Source organism: Mesoplodon bidens, assembly GCF_964165515.1.
Source record: "Mesoplodon bidens genome assembly, chromosome: 12".
In the NCBI taxonomy this organism is placed as follows: Eukaryota; Metazoa; Chordata; class Mammalia; order Artiodactyla; family Ziphiidae; genus Mesoplodon; species Mesoplodon bidens.
The window spans coordinates 66,110,347-66,130,148 of NC_138168.1; the positions used below are offsets into that span (position 1 = coordinate 66,110,347).

Genomic DNA, 19,802 nt, shown 5'->3' on the forward strand with positions numbered 1-19,802 from the left:
CTGTTTTTCAAAAGATACCAGTTGGAGAAAAATTATAAAACCCAGAGTGGGAAGATATTTGCAATATATATATGTATTTATATCTGAGAAAAGACTGCTATCTAGTTATATAAAATATGCTTACAAATTAATTAGAAAAAGGCAGGCAATTCCATTTCTTAAAAAAATACACAGAAGATGTGAACAAATTTGCAATGAAGGAATCCAAGTAGTCAATTAACATGAATAAGATGCCCAACTTCACTAGTTACCATGGAAATCAAATCAAAGTCAAAAGGGAATAATCACTAAACACTCCTAAGAATCACTAAAATTTTAAAACACTGACAATATAAATATTGGTGAAGATGTAGAGTAATGGAAGCTCTCAAATGCTGCTAGTATCAATTGGTAACTCAAGTTTGGAAAGGGAGAAGTACCTGTTAAAGTGAAAAATATACATACTCTATGGCATAGCAAGAATGCCAAGAATGTGCCCAAGAAAAATGTATACACGTGCTCACCAAAGATGTGACCAGACTGTTCATTATAGCTTTATTTATAATCGCTTAATACTAGAAACACCTCAAATGTCCATCAACAGCATAGGTAATTAATTGTGGTATATTCACACAACGGGTATCTATACAGTACAAAAACAGGACTGATGATGCATAAGCTCAAGTGCATGCAACAACAGTATAAATCTCACAAAAATAATTTTGAGCAAAAGAAGCCAGACACAAAGAGCATAGTATTTATTGTTCTATTTATATTAAAGCAGAAAAACCAAGAAAAATTGCCTATGTGTTAGATGAAAAGGCAGCATTTACTCCTGTAGGATAATGAACAGGAAGGGAACTTGTGGGGGCTTCAGGGTGCTAATGATGCTCTGGCTCTTAATTTGGATGATGACTTTACAGACACATTCAGTTTGTGAAAATTCACTAAGTAGTATACTTGTAACATGTACATTTTACTTCTAAACAAATAAATTATGGGACCACAAAACACCATAAATTGCATCATCCAATGAATAAGTACCATAAAGTCTAAAATTGCCTATTTTAGTCCCAATTTTTGGCCAGTTAAATGGGAATTGAAAAGAAAAAAGAAATGTAACAAGCAGAAAAAAGGCAAGAATAAGTAAAGAAAAATAAGAAAAATGAAATGAGTAAAGAGGAAGGTAGAAAGCAAGAGGTAAAATGAAAAGTGGGCAGGAAGGAGAGAAGCTGAATTAGGAGAAATTGTGAAGATACCATGTTTGACAGAGGCATGCAGCTTTAGCATCTGAAATGTTTATCGGCTGTTGACAATTTTATAGCTTTCAGTGCTATAAGTCTTAATTATTTAGGGGCAATAACATAAAGAAGAAATCTTCTATGCCACAATAGCAACAACAAAGTCAATGTCATTCTAGAAGTGAATCAAGTCGTTAATTAGAGATGACTCAAGTAAGACTAACTCATCACAGAGGTCCACAGTTATAAATAAATGAATGTTATAATCTGGACGAATCCAAGAATAAGTACCAAATATTCTATATTGGATTTTTTTCAATTATATCCTTTGGAACTAGATTTTCTTTAGTTTTAAGGACTAACAGTTCTAGAATCAAGTTATTCTTACCAAGGCACACATTTTTCATTTAATTTGGATAACAAACCTGCTTTAGCCTTCTTCTTCTTTTTTTTCGGTTTGGATTTTGCGTCATCTTGCACATTGTCTTCTACATTTTGTTCCTTTGAGCTTATTTCATCATCTTGATGAGAATCTGTAGTAACTGCTCCAACTGGAGATTCCTTCTTTTGTTCACCTTCAACTGGGTCATCAGAGATGATCGATGTACTGCAAATATAATCCAAGTTCAAGCCATTGGAAATGTACCATTATTATTATTACTGTGCAGCAAAGTAAACAGTGAATAGAGGCAAAGATAATCCTAAAATCAATATTATTTCCTGCTGGGAGATACATATATTTTCTTACACACTAAAATGGTTGGCTGCTAAACTAGGTATTATGTGTACTCAGTTACGCTTGGTGATACATTATGTACCCCATGAGCCACATTAAACTCATCTCTAAACTCCAGGGAAAAGTGAAATTGTATTTTATGATCGATGGATCTGTTTTTACATAGGATTGTCAAATCACCCTCACTCTACTGCCAAGTAAATAAATAATGAACAAATTTCTAAATTACTTTATTTAAAAGCAAAAAAAGTGTTCTAATTTTGTTTGTTCTGTTTTCAAGAGGCTTCAGATAGTCAACTTTTGATTTCTATGTAAAAATTAATTTCTTGTGTTTTCCAATGTTTGGTGTGTCACTACATTTTCAGAAGGCTATTATTAAAATTAAAATATGCATCACATGAACTACTAAATGGCAAGGGGTGGCAGCCTAGAAGCATACTGAGTTGCAAAGAGAAACCAGCCTATTAAAGTTTGTGATTTATCAAGTAAAAAAGAAATCTGCATTTAATAATCAAAAATTGACTTCCAATATATTTAGTCATATTTCAAAAAAAGAGGTTGAGAAATAAAAAGAGTAAAGGAAAGTTTCAAACTAGTCATTCCAGAAAGCCATGTTATTTTATCACATCATCAAAAACTATTATTTAAAGAGAACAATTACCCTTTGTATGCTGTTGTCATGTAAAGCATGGTTTTATTTAAAACTCATGAACTGATCTTACTGAGTATGACTTACACTTCATAATAGATATGGTAGTTATGAGAAGAAATAGGATTTATGGTATACTGTAGTAAGCAGCCTTTAAGATGGTCCCCAATGATCCCTGCCTCTTGATATTCATATCTTTGTGTAATCCCCTTCCTTGATTGTGGGCTGGACCTAGAGACTTACTTCTAATAAACAGAATATAGGAAAAGTAATTGGTGCTACTTCTAAGATTAGGTTCCAAAAAGACTGTGACTTTGGTCTTGCCTTTTCCCTCTCAGAGCCCTTGCTTGGGGGAAGCAAGTGGCCCTGTTGCGAGTAGCCCACATGAAAAGGTCCATGTGGCAAGGACCTGATGTCTCTGGTCAAAAGTCAGTCAGGACCTGAGACCTGCTAATGGCCATATGAGTTTAGCAGTGGATCATCCAAGTCTTCCAATAGCTGCATCATTTGGCAGATCTTCCCCCAGCCAAGCCTTGGGATGACTGCAGCCCCAGCTGACATCCTGACTGTAGCCTGTGAGAGACCCTGAGTCAGAGGCACCCAGCTAAGCCATGCGCAGATTCCTGAGCCACAGAAACTGTGAGACAATATACGTTTGTTGTTTTGAGCTGTTAAATTCTGGGGTAACTTTTTAATGCAGCAACCGATAACTAATTCATATACTAACATGTCCCTGTTAGCAACTCTATTTGCCCTCTCTTTGCTACAACTGGTTGTCTAGCTTTTGATAAGAAGGGAATTATTTTTCAATGAGGACATTAAGGGAAACTGACCCTGAATGCCAGAGAATAGTCAAATACAGACTGTTCCCACCTCAAGTTGTTTATCCAGATGTAGATTATGAAAAACAAATTTAATCACAGTAGTTAAAAGATTTTTTTGTCTTGTTTTCCCCAAGGAGAGACATATAACTATGAATATACTCACAGATGTTCACATTGTATATGTAAGCATATATGTATAAGCATTGTATATAAAAAAAGACTAAAGGAATACAAAATTGCTAATAGTGATTATCTTTGTATGGTTGGATTACTTTTGTTTTCCTCTCTGTGTCTGTGTGTTCTACAATGAGTAAATGTTATTTGTAAAATAAGGGGAAAATGTTATTTTCATATATCCCAACAGGCATTTGTAGCTCAATAAAGGGGCTACTTAGGTTTCAATTATTTAATAAGCAGATGTGAATAGTTAGGGTAAAGACTCTTAAGGCAAAACTGTCAAGGTTCTGGCTCAGCTTCTTACTGGTTCTGTGACTTAAACCCTTCAGTTTCCTCACCTGCAAAACAGGATGATAATATTACTATTCCTTATAAGGTTGTTATAAGGGAAAAAGCATGTGTTCCTTGTAAAGCATTAAGCACACAGGAAGGGGCTACATAAAGGTTAGCCTTCAGTATTTTACTGGCTGTGTCCAAAAGGAGGACTAAACATTTTCTTTCTGAAAATGTAATAGGGAAGAACCTTTTGTATTCTATTACAAGTTAATCACTAAAGGGATGTTGCCTATAAGCTTAAATTATACACAATGGCCCATCTCTGGGAGCCCTGCTTCCCAGGTAATGAGCATTAAGCTAAAATACCTTTGTTTAGCTCACAGGAAACATCCTGACCAGGCCCACCTGTGAATGACTGCAGGGAGGAAGAAATTAACACATCCCCTCTGGAGGCTGATGGGAACCAGGAAGTGTTTGACTTTACTCCTTCCCCTTCTAGTATGAAAGGAGCCTGAATTCTCACTCAGGCAAGATGGTTCTTTGGGGGCACGATCCCACCATCTTCTCGGTTTGCCAGCTTTCCAAATAAAGCTGTCATTCCTTGCCCCAGCAACTCATCTCTCGATTATTGGCCTGTCATGCGGCGAGCAGTATGATCTTAGACTCAGTAACAAAACTACAGGTATCACTCAAAAGCTGAAAATAATAGTGTTTTTTTAAGAGGACATTTTATATTTATCAATGTAACATACCTTGTTTCATATTTACACAGGATTGGAACTTTCTTTTTTTTCTTTTTTCTTTTTTCACCATTCAATTTGTCATCATACAATGAAGTATCTGAAGGAAAGGAAGTCTCTGAGGGAAAGTAAGCCAACTGCTCCTTGAGTTTCTTTTGGATTTTCTTCTTAATCTCCTTTGCCATTTCTTCAGCTACTTGGAGCTGGTATACTTGCATCAGTTCTTCCTCATCTAAACTATTTTCTCCTTCCTTGGCCTTCTCACTTTTCTCACAAGTGACACCTGGCAGTGGCTTGGTCCGTGCTTTCTGGGGTGTTGCATCCGCCTTCTTCTCAGGAGTTTCCGGCTCCACTTCTTGTGTTGTCACCTGGAGTGCTGTTTTTATAACCTTTTTGTTTGCCTTTTCTTGCTTGTCGTCCTCCACATTAACATCATTATCTGGATCTTCAGTTGCTGGCTGCGGATCTCTTGGTTTGTTTTTAGTGACTCGCATGTTCTTCCCTGGGTTCTTAGTGTTAGCAGCACTTATATCATCACTTTTAGTTTCTCTGATTTTCTGAAGATTGCTTCTAACTGCATCAAGCTAGGAGAAGACGATACAATAACAAAGTTTCAGCTAAGCACAGTTTAGTTACGTGAAGATAAAATAATGACAAGTGTTCCACAATGTGTAATACTGGGAGGATTATTTCACTTTTTACTTGAGCACTGTGACACCATTCTACGGCATATGATGAGCGTTTTCCTAGTTATTCTCCCAGCATTAGATCAGCAATCTTGAGAGTAACTTCAGATCAAATGAATTAACTAGTTAACAAAGGAAAAAGTACTTAATGACTTTTCAGAAGTGAATTAACTGCTCAAATCTCAAATTCTAGTTTCCTCTTTGGCAGAATGATCCATACTCTAATCTAATAGATATTTGTGAAAATGCTAAAAGAGCCATGGTTAAACCATTTCATGTTTCCCAATAGAAAACACACACGGGTCATTTATTTTGCTTCATAATTACATTAAAAAACCAAAGGTTTATAGCTCTAGGATTACTCTGCAATTAGTCCAAATGTATCACTGAAAATGCTGCTAAGTATTAAATATTATCAAGTTAGATCAAATTACAGACTAAGCACACACTTGTACCTCTTTCTCCAAACAAAATTATTTAAAATGAGAGATATTTTTAATAGACAATCAGGCTAGAAATCAAAACCGAATGTTACTAGTAATGAAATAAACATTTTGAGAATTTTCCCAAGGATAAAAAAAAGCAGGCAGGATTAGATCTAGTAAACTACCAGAGAAAACCACAGCACATAGGAAAAGACTTCTCCAGAGAAAAGGTTGGTTCTGGAGAAGCCAAATCAAGTAATTCAAGAAGGAGGGACAAGCCTGAGGATGACCAGTTGAGGAGTTGGGAGGGACAGCTCTGTCTCCCTCCTCCATTCGTGTTACATGGTGACTTTCACCCAGAGACCAAAGCAGCTGAATACAGAGATATGGCTTCATGTTTTAGGTAGGTACAACCCTCACTAACAGCAGAAGCAGACTATGTTGAAAACAACCAACAGGCAGGAGAAAAATTCTCAAATACAAAGATGACTAACAACTAAAAACTAACAAACACTGAAGGAAAGCAGCACAATGAAGGAAAAGCCACCAAATCCAATAAAACAGAAAAATTAAGGAAGAAAAATAAATAGCATAAATAAAATAATTTAAAAGAAGTGAACTTAATATAATGAAGAAATTCAAAAGCATGAGATAAAAAAAAATGTAAATGTTAGAATTAAAATTTCGAATGACAGAAATAAAAGCTTAAGAGATGTGTTCAAAAACGGAAAGGGCAAAACCGAAGTGCTATAAGATGGAAGCCAATACCAAAATGAAGAAGTCTTCCCGAAATGGATGAGCTTACCATTGAAGACTGAAGTTCAATTTTCAAAAATCCTCATGTTTAAAAGTGGTTAGAAAATATGTAATATATGTGAAAAGATGGGAAAATGCTAGAAGAACTAGTAACCCATTATATATCCAATATTTTACCATCTCCAAGACTCTTCTGCTTACCTAAAATATATTTCCAAATCTATCTATTCTTCTAGGATAAATTCTGAATCCATATCCTAAAAAAAATCTTTCCTAATCAAATCTAATAAAAATATTTTCTCTCTTAAAAAAAGTTTATTTTCGCATGTTCTGTTTCTAGAAGCAATATATGCTTAACTTAAAACAGTAAGAAAACAAAAAATTAAAAATAGTAAAAAAAATTCAGAAATTACTCAGAAAAAGAAGACCCAAAGTTCAATCCTGGGTTGCCTCACACAAGGAAAGTCATTGCTAATCTCTTCAGAAACTTATTTTTGTTGTTTTTCTATGAACACAGTCATACCTAATAACCTTGAATTTCCATTATGTCAAAATGGGGCAAATGCAAATTTCTGTTTTCTCAGAACCAGAAACGTAGTGGCAATCAATAAAAATTGTGAGGACACTCCAATAACTGGAATAACCAAGAATTAGAAATAGAAAAAAGAATTATGGTCTAGAAGAAAGGATGTTGAAAACAAAACCCTGGGGAAGCTAAATAGATGAGGCTCAGTTTATTTATTTATTTACTCTCTTCCACTGATCTGTCAACCTTTGTACTAATAACGTCATTTTAAATACAATTCCCAGAGCATCTGTGGTAGCATCCCAAAATTCCATTGCACTGAATTGATAGTTTCATTACTTTTTAAATTCCTGTTTTTGTGGTTTGGATTTCCTTTGTCTCGCTAACAACTTCATGAGATAGTGTTTACATTTTCGAGTAGTTTATAAATTTTAAACTTTTGTTACTGATTTCTAGTTTTGTCATACTATAATTTAAAAAGGTCTACTTCATGGTATTTCATAATTCATGGATTATCACTGAATTCTGAAGTGTCCGAAATACGTTTGTTCATGTTCTATTATATCTTTGCCCATCCTTTTATCTTTACCATCCGTGCCTCATTTAGGTTTTTTGCTTTAGTTTGTTTTTTAAATCAGCTTTATTGAGACATAACAATAAATTATGTGAAGTACAGTAATATTCACCAGTTTTACGTGTATACTTAAATGAATTTTGGCAATGTATACAGCTGTGACACCACCACAATCATGATGTTAAACATCCATCACCCCACATGTTCTTTTACAAAGTCAACTCCTACCCCTCCATGTCCTGGCCCCACTCAACCATTGATCTGTTTTCTATCACTGTAATTTTGTCTTGCCTGGAATTTCATATAAATGGAATCATGTAGTATACAGCTTTTAGTGTCTGGTTTCCTTCACTCAGCCTAAAGCTTTGGGATTTATACATGTTGTTGCAATTATAGTAATTTATTCCCTTTCATTGCTGAGCAGTATTCCATTGTGTGGAGAGATACTACATTTTATTTCTCCATATACCAATTAATGGACATTTGAGTTATTTCCAGTTTTGCATATTATATGTCCTCCTTTCTCTTGAGTGAATACCCACTAGTGGAACTGATATACTATATGGTCAGTACACATTAAGTTCTTAAACAACTACCAAACTGCTTCCTAAAGTGGCTGTACCAGTTCACACTCCCAAATGTATGAGTTCTAGTTACTTAACACCCTTGTCAGCACTCCACATTGTTAATTTTCATCTTTTTGTGTTGTAACAGGTGTATAATGGTATCTCATTTTTTTAAATTGCATTTTCCTAAATAGTAATGACACTGAGAATCTTTACATGTGCTTATTTGCTATCTGTATCTCTTCTTTAGTTAAATGTTCAAATCTTTTGCCCATTTTTGTAAAGTTGTTTCACATCACTGAGTTCTGACAGTTCTTAAAATGTCCTAAATACACTTTATCAGACAGTGTGTTGCAAATATTTTCTCTCAATTTATAATTTACTTTTTCATTTTCTTGGCAATGTTTTGAATTTTCACAGAACCCAGTTTATCCCTTTTTTCTTTTATGGTTCATGCTTTTGTATCCTGGGAAACCTATTTATAACTCAAGGTTACCAAGGTTTTATTCTGTTTCTTCTATAAGTTATATAGTTTTAGCTCTTATGTTTTTTAGGTCGTTGATCCATTTCTATTTAATTTCTGAACATGATATAGTCAGTTTGTAATATTGTATATGTATATCTGATTGTCCCAGCACCATTTGTTGAAAAGATTGTCCCTTTCCTTATTTTGAGGTACCCTGGCAATTTTGTCAACAATCGACCATACACATTTGGGTCGATTTCTAGAGTCTCTTCTGATCTATGACTTACATATCCACCTTTATGACAATACCAGGTTGTCTTGGTTACTAAAACTTTACAATGAGTTTTGAATCAGATGACAAAATTCCTTTGACTTTGTTCTTCCTTTGCAAAATTGTTTTGGCTACTCTAGGTCTGTTGTTTAAATTTTCAAATAAATTTTATAATTATATTTTCAATTCTTAAAAGTCTGCTGGCATTTTGAATTGAATCAATAGATCAACTTTCAGAGAATGGATAATAATAATCTGTCAATAATTATTTGACAATAATGATTCTTTCAATCCATGAATATGGATATCTCTTTATTTGGTTTTTACTTTCAGCAGTTTGGGGATTTTCAGTATACAGGTCTCACATATTTTTTGATAAATTCTTCCTTGATTGCTACATATTTTTGTTACTACTATAAATGATATTTTAAATTTTAATTAAGTTAATCATTACTGGTATAGAAATACAATTGGTTTATACTTGGACCTTATATTCTGCTAAACTCATTTAATAGTTCTAACAGCACTTTTTAGAGAGTCTGTCAGCTGCAAATGAGATTCTTTTACTTCTTCACTTATGATATTTATGCTCTTTTAAAAATATTGCATTATTGCATTAGTCAGGGTCACCTGCACAATTATGAATATGCACGGTGATGTGCTCAAGCTTAGGGCAAAAGCTTTCAGTTTTTTACTTTTAAGTACAATCTTACCTGTAGGTTTTTGTAGATGTCCTTTATCAAGTTGAGGAAGTTTCCTTCTATTCTTTTTGTTTGTTTAAGAGTTATCAGAATGGGTGATGAATTTTGTCATCTTTTTATTGTATTTGTTGAGATGATCATATGGTTTTATTTAATCTTATGTTATGGCAAATTACACTGACTACTTTTTTCAAATGTTGTGGTATATTCCTGAGATAAACCCCACTGGTCACGGCGTATTATCTTTTTTATATAATGTAAGACTGATTTCCTAACATTTTGTGGAAGATATTTGCTCTAGATTCAAAAGGGATACTGGTGTCAGTTTCCTGTAATGTCTTCATCTGGTTTTTGTTTTAGGGTACTTAATAATTGCCCCCAAAAAGAATGGAGAAGTAGTCACTCTTTTTGCATAGTCTGAAATAGTTTATATAAAATTATTATGATTTCTTAAATAATTTGGTAAAATTTATCAGTGAAGCCAGCTGAGAAAACTAGCCACCTGGTTTTCTTTGTGGGCAGGTTTTTAACCACAGACACATTTTTTAAAAAGATATACAATATTCAAGTTATCTGTCTCTTTTTGAGTGAGCTTTGGTAGTCTGTGTCCTTCAAGTAATTTATGCATTTCATCTAAGCTGCTAAATTTATTGAAATGAAGTTATTTCATACTACTCCCTTATTATCTTTTTAAGCTCTTTAACACATCTGCAGTGAACCCCTCTTATATTCCTAATATTGGTAATTTGTGCTCATTTCCTATTTTTTCTAATCAGTCTGGTTAAAGGTTGTGCAGAAAAGGGTTAACTCAGCAGCCCTGGTTGCTCAAATCATTCAGATCCCAAAACAGGCCTGTTTTCAGAACCAGCCCATGGCCGGCTCCTGGGAACTGAGCTCTGAGCCCTTGGAATGTTGTGCTTGATAAAGGTGAATGAATACATAAATCAACTAAAGGATATTATTAACAGCTAGAGAATCTAGAATATTTTCCACCCTTTAAAATTAATTTAACACAAACATTTTCACAAGCTGTCATTTATAAAGAAGTTATCACCTCTATGAAATACCAGTTATTAGGATAAAATGAGATAGGAGAAAATAAAGGAATGAAATCAAGGTGATATAAAACTGACAATGATAATAAACATGATTTAGATTTCCCCCTTTAAAAGGCAAAAATTCAGATGCATCTTCAAAATTAATAATAGCTACAGGGCTTCCCTGGTGGCGCAGTGGTTGAGAGTCCGCCTGCCGATGCAGGGGACACAGGTTCGTGCCCCGGTCCGGGAAGATCCCACATGCCGCGGAGCGGCTGGGCCCGTGAGCCATGGCCGCTGAGCCTGCGCATCCGGAGCTTGTGCTCCGCAACGGGAGAGGCCACAACAGTGAGAGGCCCACGTACCGCAAAAAAAAAAAATAATAATAATAATAATAATAGCTACAGTTTGAGTATTTATTCTCTACTTAGCAATTTATATTTATAGTAAGTCCCCTACATAAGAACGAGTTCCATTCTGAGAGCGCGTTCATAAGTCCAATTTGTATGTAAGTCCAACAAAGTTAGCCTAGATACCCAACTAACACAATCGGCTATATACCTCTGCTTTTACACTTACTTCTAGACATCCTGGGCTTGAAATAAAGACACTGTACTACTGTACCCTATACAGTACTGTAAAGTACACAAAAGCACAACTATTTGTAGAGGATGTATGACGATGTATGACACGTGACAATGTATGCCAGACACATGAATTAACTAATGTGACTGGACATGAACGCACATTCGCATCTCTGAAAGTTTGCAACTTGAAGGTTCGTATGTCAGGAACTTACTGTATTTGTTCTACCTATTACTGCTGAGTATCAAACCACTCCGGACTTAGTGGTATAAAATAATAAATCATTCATTATGCTCTGAACCCAATATATTCTCCTTATTCATCATGCCTCTCATCTTTAGTTCCTGATGCTTTGATTCTATAATCCATCACTGCATTCATCACTCACCATTATCATGTTCTTTCCATCCATCACACCTGTCTGGAAAAACTCCAGGTACTATTCAAATTAAGTGACTTTCATCTCTATAACTCTAACTAGGCTGTTGAATACTGCTGGAAGAGCCACTTCAAAACTTGGCACTATTATAAACATGTAGTCTACAAATTCAACTGAGACCTCAAAGCTATGGACAATTCTTCTATGCTGCATAATCTGTTCATATGCACTCTTCTGTGGCTATTTCAAACTTTCTTCACTCATCTCTGATGTCCAGTGCTGTCACTTCCTGACTCACTTTCACAGATAAAAGCCATTAAAAGGGAAGCTGCGGGCTTCCCTGGTGGCGCAGTGGTTGAGAATCTGCCTGCTAATGCAGGGGCCACGGTTTCGAGCCCTGGTCTGGGAAGATCCCACATGCCGCAGAGCAACTGGGCCCGTGAGCCACAACTACTGAGCCTGCGCGTCTGGAGCCTGTGCTCCACAACAAGAGAGGCCACGATAGTGAGAGGCCCGCGCATCGCGATGAAGAGTGGCCCCCGCTTGCCACAACTAGAGAAAGCCCACACACAGAAACGAAGACCCAACACAGCCAAAGATAAAAAAATAAGTAAATAAATAAATAATATTTTTTTTTTAAAAAAAGGGAAGCTGCTTGGTAGCAACTTTCTGCTACTAAGTCTACAAATTTTCATGCACCCCAAATGACCTTTTTCTTTTCCTTCTCATTATAAAGAGGTGGGTTGAATTATGGTTTTCTCCAGATATATAAACCATAATTTGAAAAGATAAATGCTCTCCAATGTTCATTGCAGCACTATTTACAATAGCCAGGACATGGAAGCAACCTAAATGTCCATCAACAGAGGAATGGATAAAGATGTGATACATATATACAATGGAATATTACTCAGCCATAAAAACGAATGAAATAATGCCATTTGCAGCAACATGGATAGACCTAGAGATTGTCACAGTGAGTGAAGTAAGTCAGACAGAGAAAGACAAATATCATGATATTGCTTATATGTGGAATGTAAAAAAAAGGCTACAAATGAACGTATCTACAAAACAGAAATAGAATTACAGATATAGAAAATAAACTTATGGTTACCAGGGGGTAAGGGGAAGGGGGAAGGATAAATTGGAAGATAGGGACTGACATATACACACGACTATATATAAAATAGATAACTAATAAGGACCAACTGTATAGCACGGGGAACTATAATGGCCTATAGTAATGGCCTATATGGGAAAAGAATCTAAAAACGAGTGGATATATGTATATGTATAACAGATTCACTTTGCTGTACACCTGAAACTAACACAACATTGTAAATCAACTATACCCCAATAAAAATAAAAATAAATAAATAAAGAGGTGGGTCTTCTTGTGTTCTAGAAAACTTTCCTCTCCCATATCATCAATTTCTCCATTATCTTCCAGCTATCAGTGTTTAAATACCTGAATGCAATCAATATCTTCTTCACAATATCCCTTTTTACAGCCAAACTTCCTGAAAAGGTTGTCTATATTTGTTGTACTGCTTCACCTTTCTATGAACCTTATATTAAAAAGCTTTGCTCTCTACCCTGCTAATAAACTTTCAAATATTTATTTGGTAAGCAAAAACACCATCTCTGGTTTACAATCTGAATAGCTTTTAAAGTGTTTCTATATTTTATTAGTCAATGTTATTTTGTCTTGTAATTAGTTTTATTTTTCATGCCTTTTGCTCACTTAGAGACTTAGTATCTTAACTATTTATGGCATTTATTTGTGGTATTTCTTTACATGTTAACAATATGGAATGGAACTTACTCATAAGGTTGCTCTGAAGATTGATAGGGTAATAACTATAAAACACTGAAAAGATCCTTCTAATTCCAGGATATAGGTGTTCAATAAATGTTAACAATTATTATATATTATTGGCTATATAAGAGTATTAGATCTGTGGCTATTAAAAAAATCACATATTTTCCTCAGTGAATTGGCTTTTAGTTGCATTTGTTTCTGACTCAAAAAAGTATCTTCTACATCAGATTTATTCATTCAACAAATATTTAGTGAGTCTTCTGTGTGCAGACAGAGAATATTCTCGTTACTTGGGATGTCTCTCATTCCTTTTAAGATCAGAGTATCCTTCTACACTGGAAAACTGAACCAGCCCATTTCTATTTTCTTATTTAGGTATTTGTCTACTAATTTAGATTTTTACATTTACCTTTTTAAGATGTCTGAAGTGTAATTTAATGTGAGATAAAATGAGACTGTAACTGACCTCTTCCCCCAGAAGCTAAAGCAACTCTATCACTACTAGTTCTTGTGTCATAGCTTCTTGAAACACCTGGCATAAGAAACTTCTACTTATTTAACTGGTTTCAAGGCTCAACCAGATATATATATTTTCAGATCATAAATTCTCTATTCTTAAATCCTTCATTTTGATTCATGTCTCTGGAAATGGTACTATACATTCAACTAATCCATCTTCAATAGTTTTCTTGTTTTTTTCAGGGAGGGAACACTAGCAGCAATTCTTTGCTAATTCACATGCTCACTGTTGCCCTCACAACTGACAATTTAGGCAAGTAGATTCCTTGGAACACAATTTTCCCCTAAATATTGTAGAGATATTGCTCCATTGTCTTTGGCTTTAGTGTTTTTTGAGAGAAGTCTGAAATGCACTAGATGTTTCTTCTTCTGTTTAGATGTTCGCAAAATTTATCTTTTTCTTTATTACAGTTTTCAGATATAGTTCTCATCTCATAAAATTTATCTGAAATGCAAGATGGATTCGTTTTTATAAACTCAGAAAGCTTCCTCCTCGTGCTCTTTTTACTGTTTCTGCTCCACTAGTGCTGTCTGGGAACACTTACTTGTAGGTCAAGTATTTCTATATGTCCTTGTTATTTCTTATAGCTTTCATTTTAGTTTCAGCCATTTCTTCTCATGAACAATGCTTCATATTTGTCTGCCACATTACTAATTAAATTTTTCCATGGTATCAATTCTATTACTTAGGCCTGAGATATAGTTTTAAGGAAGCAATGAAGAGAGAATGTGGAGCCTGTGGTTTTAAATCCTTATTCTACAATTCTTACACGATATTAAAAAATATGGCACAAAATTTGTATATGTAGGTTATACCTGAACAGAAGGACTGCAGGTTGTTTTGATTTTACTCCAGTGTAAGAAAGTCTTTGAAATCTAATGGGTGGAAATTAGCTCATCCATTCTGGTTATTTCTGCTTCACTGTCTTTGACTATTTTACAACTCAGTAGAGAAAAAGGGTTAACATGTAGAAAACTGATAATAATACAAATGTTTCCTGTCCATAGCTATGTAAATGATTTCTATTAATACAATGCAACTGAATTTTGTCTGTTAGATAAATCTCTGTAAATTAAATCCATCTGAACTGGTTATAACATCTTACTGGTTCCCTCATTAATTAATGATTTAAATAAAATCTTTGTTATGTGTTAAAAAAACATATATATATATATATATATATATATAAAATAACTCCTACTTATTCTATTTCTGCCTCTACAGCCCTGGCAAAGATGGTAAGTCGTTTTCTGTTCAGATGTTCATAAAATTTCTCATAAGCAAAATAAGAGCTCTAATATCTATTTTCATGATTAACATAAAAATCAGAAATAATATTTGTAAAACTCTTATCAAAGTGCCTGATAGGCAGTTGAAAAACAGTAACATGAATCTGCCATTATTACGAATTTTATTATGTCTTTCTCTTTGCCTAATTTTCTTATTTCAGCCTGCTTCCTTTTCAGTGTCAGCCTGTTCTGCACATGGGAGTCCTTGTTCTTGTACTGAGGAGATACCATCACTTCATGCCTTATTAAAAGGGGTCCTATTGGGTTGTGGTTAAGAGAGTGGATTCTGCAGTCAGACTGTCAGAGTTTGAATCCTGGCTCTACCACTAACTATGCCACTAACTTTGGGTAAGTTATTCAACCTCTCTGTGATCTAGTTTCCCCATCTATAAATGGATATAAGACTTCATAATTTTATTGTTTGTATTGAAAATGAGTGAATATAAATAAAATGTTTAGAAGAGTGCTTGAAAGATAGAGAGCACCATTATCTAGTAAATAAAAGCAGGTATTCCTCCTCTGTTTGCTAAAGTAAATCATTTCAAAAATAGTTTGTTTTCCAAGAATAATCCTCTTCCGTTGAGCTGAAAAATCTCTTCCTAAATATTTTTTTTAAGAATACTTATCTCTGAATTAAGAGAGACCTTGAATGGCCTCGTGTGTGCTAAAAGAGGCTGAGTAGATTACATTGTTGTGTGTCCGCAACATCTAAACTGGACCTTGGATAAATGAACATATCTTCTGCCTATTTTCTAGTTATCCATTTAATTTAGCATTCTTGGCCTAAACTGCACCTTGTTCATGCACACAAAGCCCAGTTCTGACAGTGAGAGAAAGTATGAGTTTCTACTTTGACTGAGTCCATAAAAATAGTCTGCAGACAGTTGTGTCCAGGGTTCTTTCTGCTTTTGCCAAATGTACACCACCTTACTCAAGGGGAAGGCATATCCCAGTAAGCAATGCTGCACCGTCCGTATGCCACTCTTCCCTACCATGCTGCACACTGGTACACCAGAAGTGGCATATTCTATTTTAGAGCAGCATCCACTATGGGAGACCTAATCTGATCCATTCTGTCAGCAGTTCTTAATTAGTATGGAGTAGTACACTGGTATACTATGAACCCCTCGCATGTATGCAGCTGCATTCTAGCCAATGCTATAACTTATTTTTTTTTTTTTTTGCCTCACTTGAGAATATAACTATTACACTGATGGCTGCCAGACAGTGTTAAAATGAATAGGTCTCATGACAAAATACAGACTAGGGTAAAATATGCTACAAGTAAAATGTAGGATGCATATAACTCATAAAACTCCTGCCAAAGAAATGTATGTATTCTTTGTATCAATTAACAGGACATGCATGTACCAATTACCAGAACATGCATGAAGTTATTTATTTGTGTGGAGATTATGGTCAAAGAGGTAAAAGGTGCAATGGAAATAGCGAGGTAGGTTTGAAGAGTGAATAGTGCATTAACTGGGATACTATTACAGACTCTATAATACCTTGGGAATCAGGTTGTAGTTAATTGCTGATTTGTTTAGTATTGCTTTGAGTTCTGTATTTTCAGTCCCTTCAAGGGTGCTACCAAAAATTCTATCATTTGAAAGTATACCTCAAGTACAAAAGGATAATTATTTCTTTAAGGTTCCACTGATTTCTCCTGGCTCTGCTGGGTAGAATCAGAAGAAGAAGTCTAAATAAAGATAAGCCATTAAATATCCGAAGTAAGATATTATTTCCTAAGTTCTTCACAATTCTGGGTTAAAAATCTTGGTTTTCTTCAAGAACGTGTAATATGGCTAGTTTTGCGTTTCCCTGTTATCCCTAATCACTTTAACCAGTTGGTCTGTTATTCTTGTAGGACAGCACTCAAGAACTCAATACTCAAAGAGTGAAGAGTGAGGCTAATTCTAATGCAAGCTTTACTTTACCACGTTATTGACCACAACACAGATTTACTGTTTTTAATTTCCAAAGTTCCTTGGAGTTTTCATATGAAAGTCATAATTTTATGCAGATATACAAGTCACCATTACCAAATGATCAGTTACTCACTGAGATTTTTCCTCCAGATTTGCCAATATTTTTCTTCAGTTTTTTTCTTTCACGTATTAGATCATTGTGGGCCTTAAGCAATTCCTCAAAGCGAACTTTGGTCTTCACCTTTGCTTCACTCTCAACTACAAATGATAATGACTCATGTCATTTTCTATGCAACTCTATTATCACACATATTATGTTAAAAAATAAACCCCCCACAGCCTTGTAAATACCTGCGTGAGTTAAAAGGATTAGTCCTTCTTTCTTAAAAACTTTTCTTTTGGCTTTGGTGACACCACACTCACCTATATCCATCTTACCTTTTGGGCTACTTCCTCTAAAAGTTTCCTTTGCTAAGTTAACTCTTTACTTATGATGCACGGTAGCACCTACGACTATTACGTGGCCTTAAAGAAGTCACTTAACATCTCTAAACTTCATTTTCCTTATGTGTAAAATCGGAATAATCCTATGTCAAAGATCATTTTTTCATGAAAAATGACTAGCACTTGCCTGGCCAACAATCAGCCTTCAACAGATATTAAAAGCTGAAAGTTGTTTTCCCCTTTAAAACATAAATCAGATCATGCTAGTACCTTGCTTAAGACCCTGTAAGTTTCCCAGTTCACTTAGGACAAAATAAAGCAAGTCCTTCACATGCCCTACATGGTTCTTACTTCCTGGTCTGTCTACCTCTACAGCTTCAATTAAAACAAATACCCCTATAGGGAGGATGGGAGGGAGGCTCAAGAGGGAGGGGATATGGGGACATATGTATGCATATGGCTGATTCGCTTTGGTGTACAACAGAAACTAACACAGTATTATGAAGCAATTATACTCCAATAAAGATCTATTTAAAAAAACCAAAAAAACAGATATCCCCTTAGATCCCTACATTACAGCCAAACATCCTTGTTTTCAGCTCTTCTGCCAGAACAAGCAATCTCCCATGTGAAGCTGCTTCCACCTGGTGCAAACTTCCTCTAACTCCTCACAGCTGGCTGGTGTTAAGATACCTGTTTAAATGTTGCCTCTAAAGCGGAACATTTCCTGACAACCTCATCTAAATTTCTGTTTCTCACAAGACAGACTGTTCTTTTCCTTCACAGCACTTAACCCAGCTTGAATTTGTGTAATTATTTGTATATCTATATACATCAATATACTGTGTCTCTCCCACTATATGAGGTAGTTAATAACTACATCCCTAGCTACTATCATGGGGTCTAGCACAGAGTAAGTACTCAATAAACATGTTTCAAATAAATAAATGCTGAATGAATGAATGCCCAAGAGCAGGTATTGGCAAATACTACCTGCAGGCCAGTCACCTGTTTTAATAAATAAAGTTTTACTGAAACACAGCCATGCCCATTCTGTTAAGAACTGTTATGGCTGCTTTTGCACCTCAATGGAAGAGCTGAGGAGTTGTAGCAGAGACCAAACCTAAAATATTTACTAGCTTGCCTTTTAGGAAAAAGTTTGCCAAAGTCTACTCTAAAGTGAAAAACCCATTTTGACAATAAAAAATAAAAACTAACCATATGTTGTTATTATTTACCTTGCCCAGCTGAGCCCCAAATTGCCAGTCAATGGATACGTACTAACCTTAATCACCAACATTACATAGAAAGCTAAATATCAAACTATGAAATATCTCTAAATGTAATTTTTGGTTGATGACATCTACTTCATTCCTTAATTGAAGAACCCCTTAAAATAATCCAAACTTTAAAATAAATATGTACTGCATATATAAATTTCATAGAAATCTTACCAGTGGGCATATCTCAGCTTCATGGAGAGCATTGAGTTATAGTGTAAAGCACTGATTCAATCAGGATCCTATTAAAACAAAGAGGATTTATTTGTAATATGGAATTTCCAAATAAAAATTATAAGATACTCTTCATACAAGATTATGTGATTGTCTACTGCCTCATCAGGTCTATACCAATAAAACTAAGTTCTCTTATTCCAACCTTATGTAAATGACTTAAATACATCTGAATCAGTTTAGAGTCTTAAAGTAAAGCAAACTGGATCATAATTGAGTAAAATATTTATATATTTGAAACAAAAAATTTAAAAATTTTTTGAAAGGCAATAAACATCTAACTTAGTATATTAATACACCTTTTAAAGTATTTTAAGTAAAAAAAAATGAACACTTCTATGTACTTTTGAGAAACCAAACTCCATATCAGGACTGACTTTCCCAAGCACATACACTATTACACTAGTAAAGTATGCTTCTGGGTAGCACATTCACAGATAATGAATTTAAATATTTCTGTACCTGCCACTGAAAATGCTGCAAAAGAGAAGGTTAAGCACAAGCATTCATTCCATCTTCTCAAATAAATACCTGGGTGTGTTTCATTGTGTATCAAAACCATGGGTAAACTCAGTATATATATTCTTAAATTTCCAGTTTTTGTAAAAGATGAGGGTGTGTGTCCAAAACAGACATTAATTCTCACATTAGAAAACAATATGCATACATTTTTAAGAATAAAAATGAA

The 19,802-nt window shown here is 34.8% G+C and overlaps 1 protein-coding gene across 8 annotated transcripts in view; it reads right to left on the reverse strand.

The window, feature by feature from the left end:
- AHI1 (Abelson helper integration site 1) overlaps positions 1-19,802 on the reverse strand; it is a gene marked incomplete at its 3' end in the record, with an annotated part of 211,262 nt that overhangs the window by 186,884 nt on the left and 4,576 nt on the right. For all 8 annotated transcript variants that reach the window (XR_014017212.1, XM_081251012.1, XM_081251011.1 and 5 more), the window contains exons 3-6: positions 19,055-19,122; positions 17,290-17,414; positions 4,635-5,206; positions 1,646-1,827 (exon numbers count right to left, since the gene is read on the reverse strand). Coding sequence is in view for 7 of the 8 variants with exons in the window: in XM_081251012.1 (XP_081107138.1) it covers positions 1,646-1,827; positions 4,635-5,206; positions 17,290-17,414; positions 19,055-19,064 (889 nt within the window). The remainder of the gene's footprint in view (positions 1-1,645; positions 1,828-4,634; positions 5,207-17,289; positions 17,415-19,054; positions 19,123-19,802) is intronic.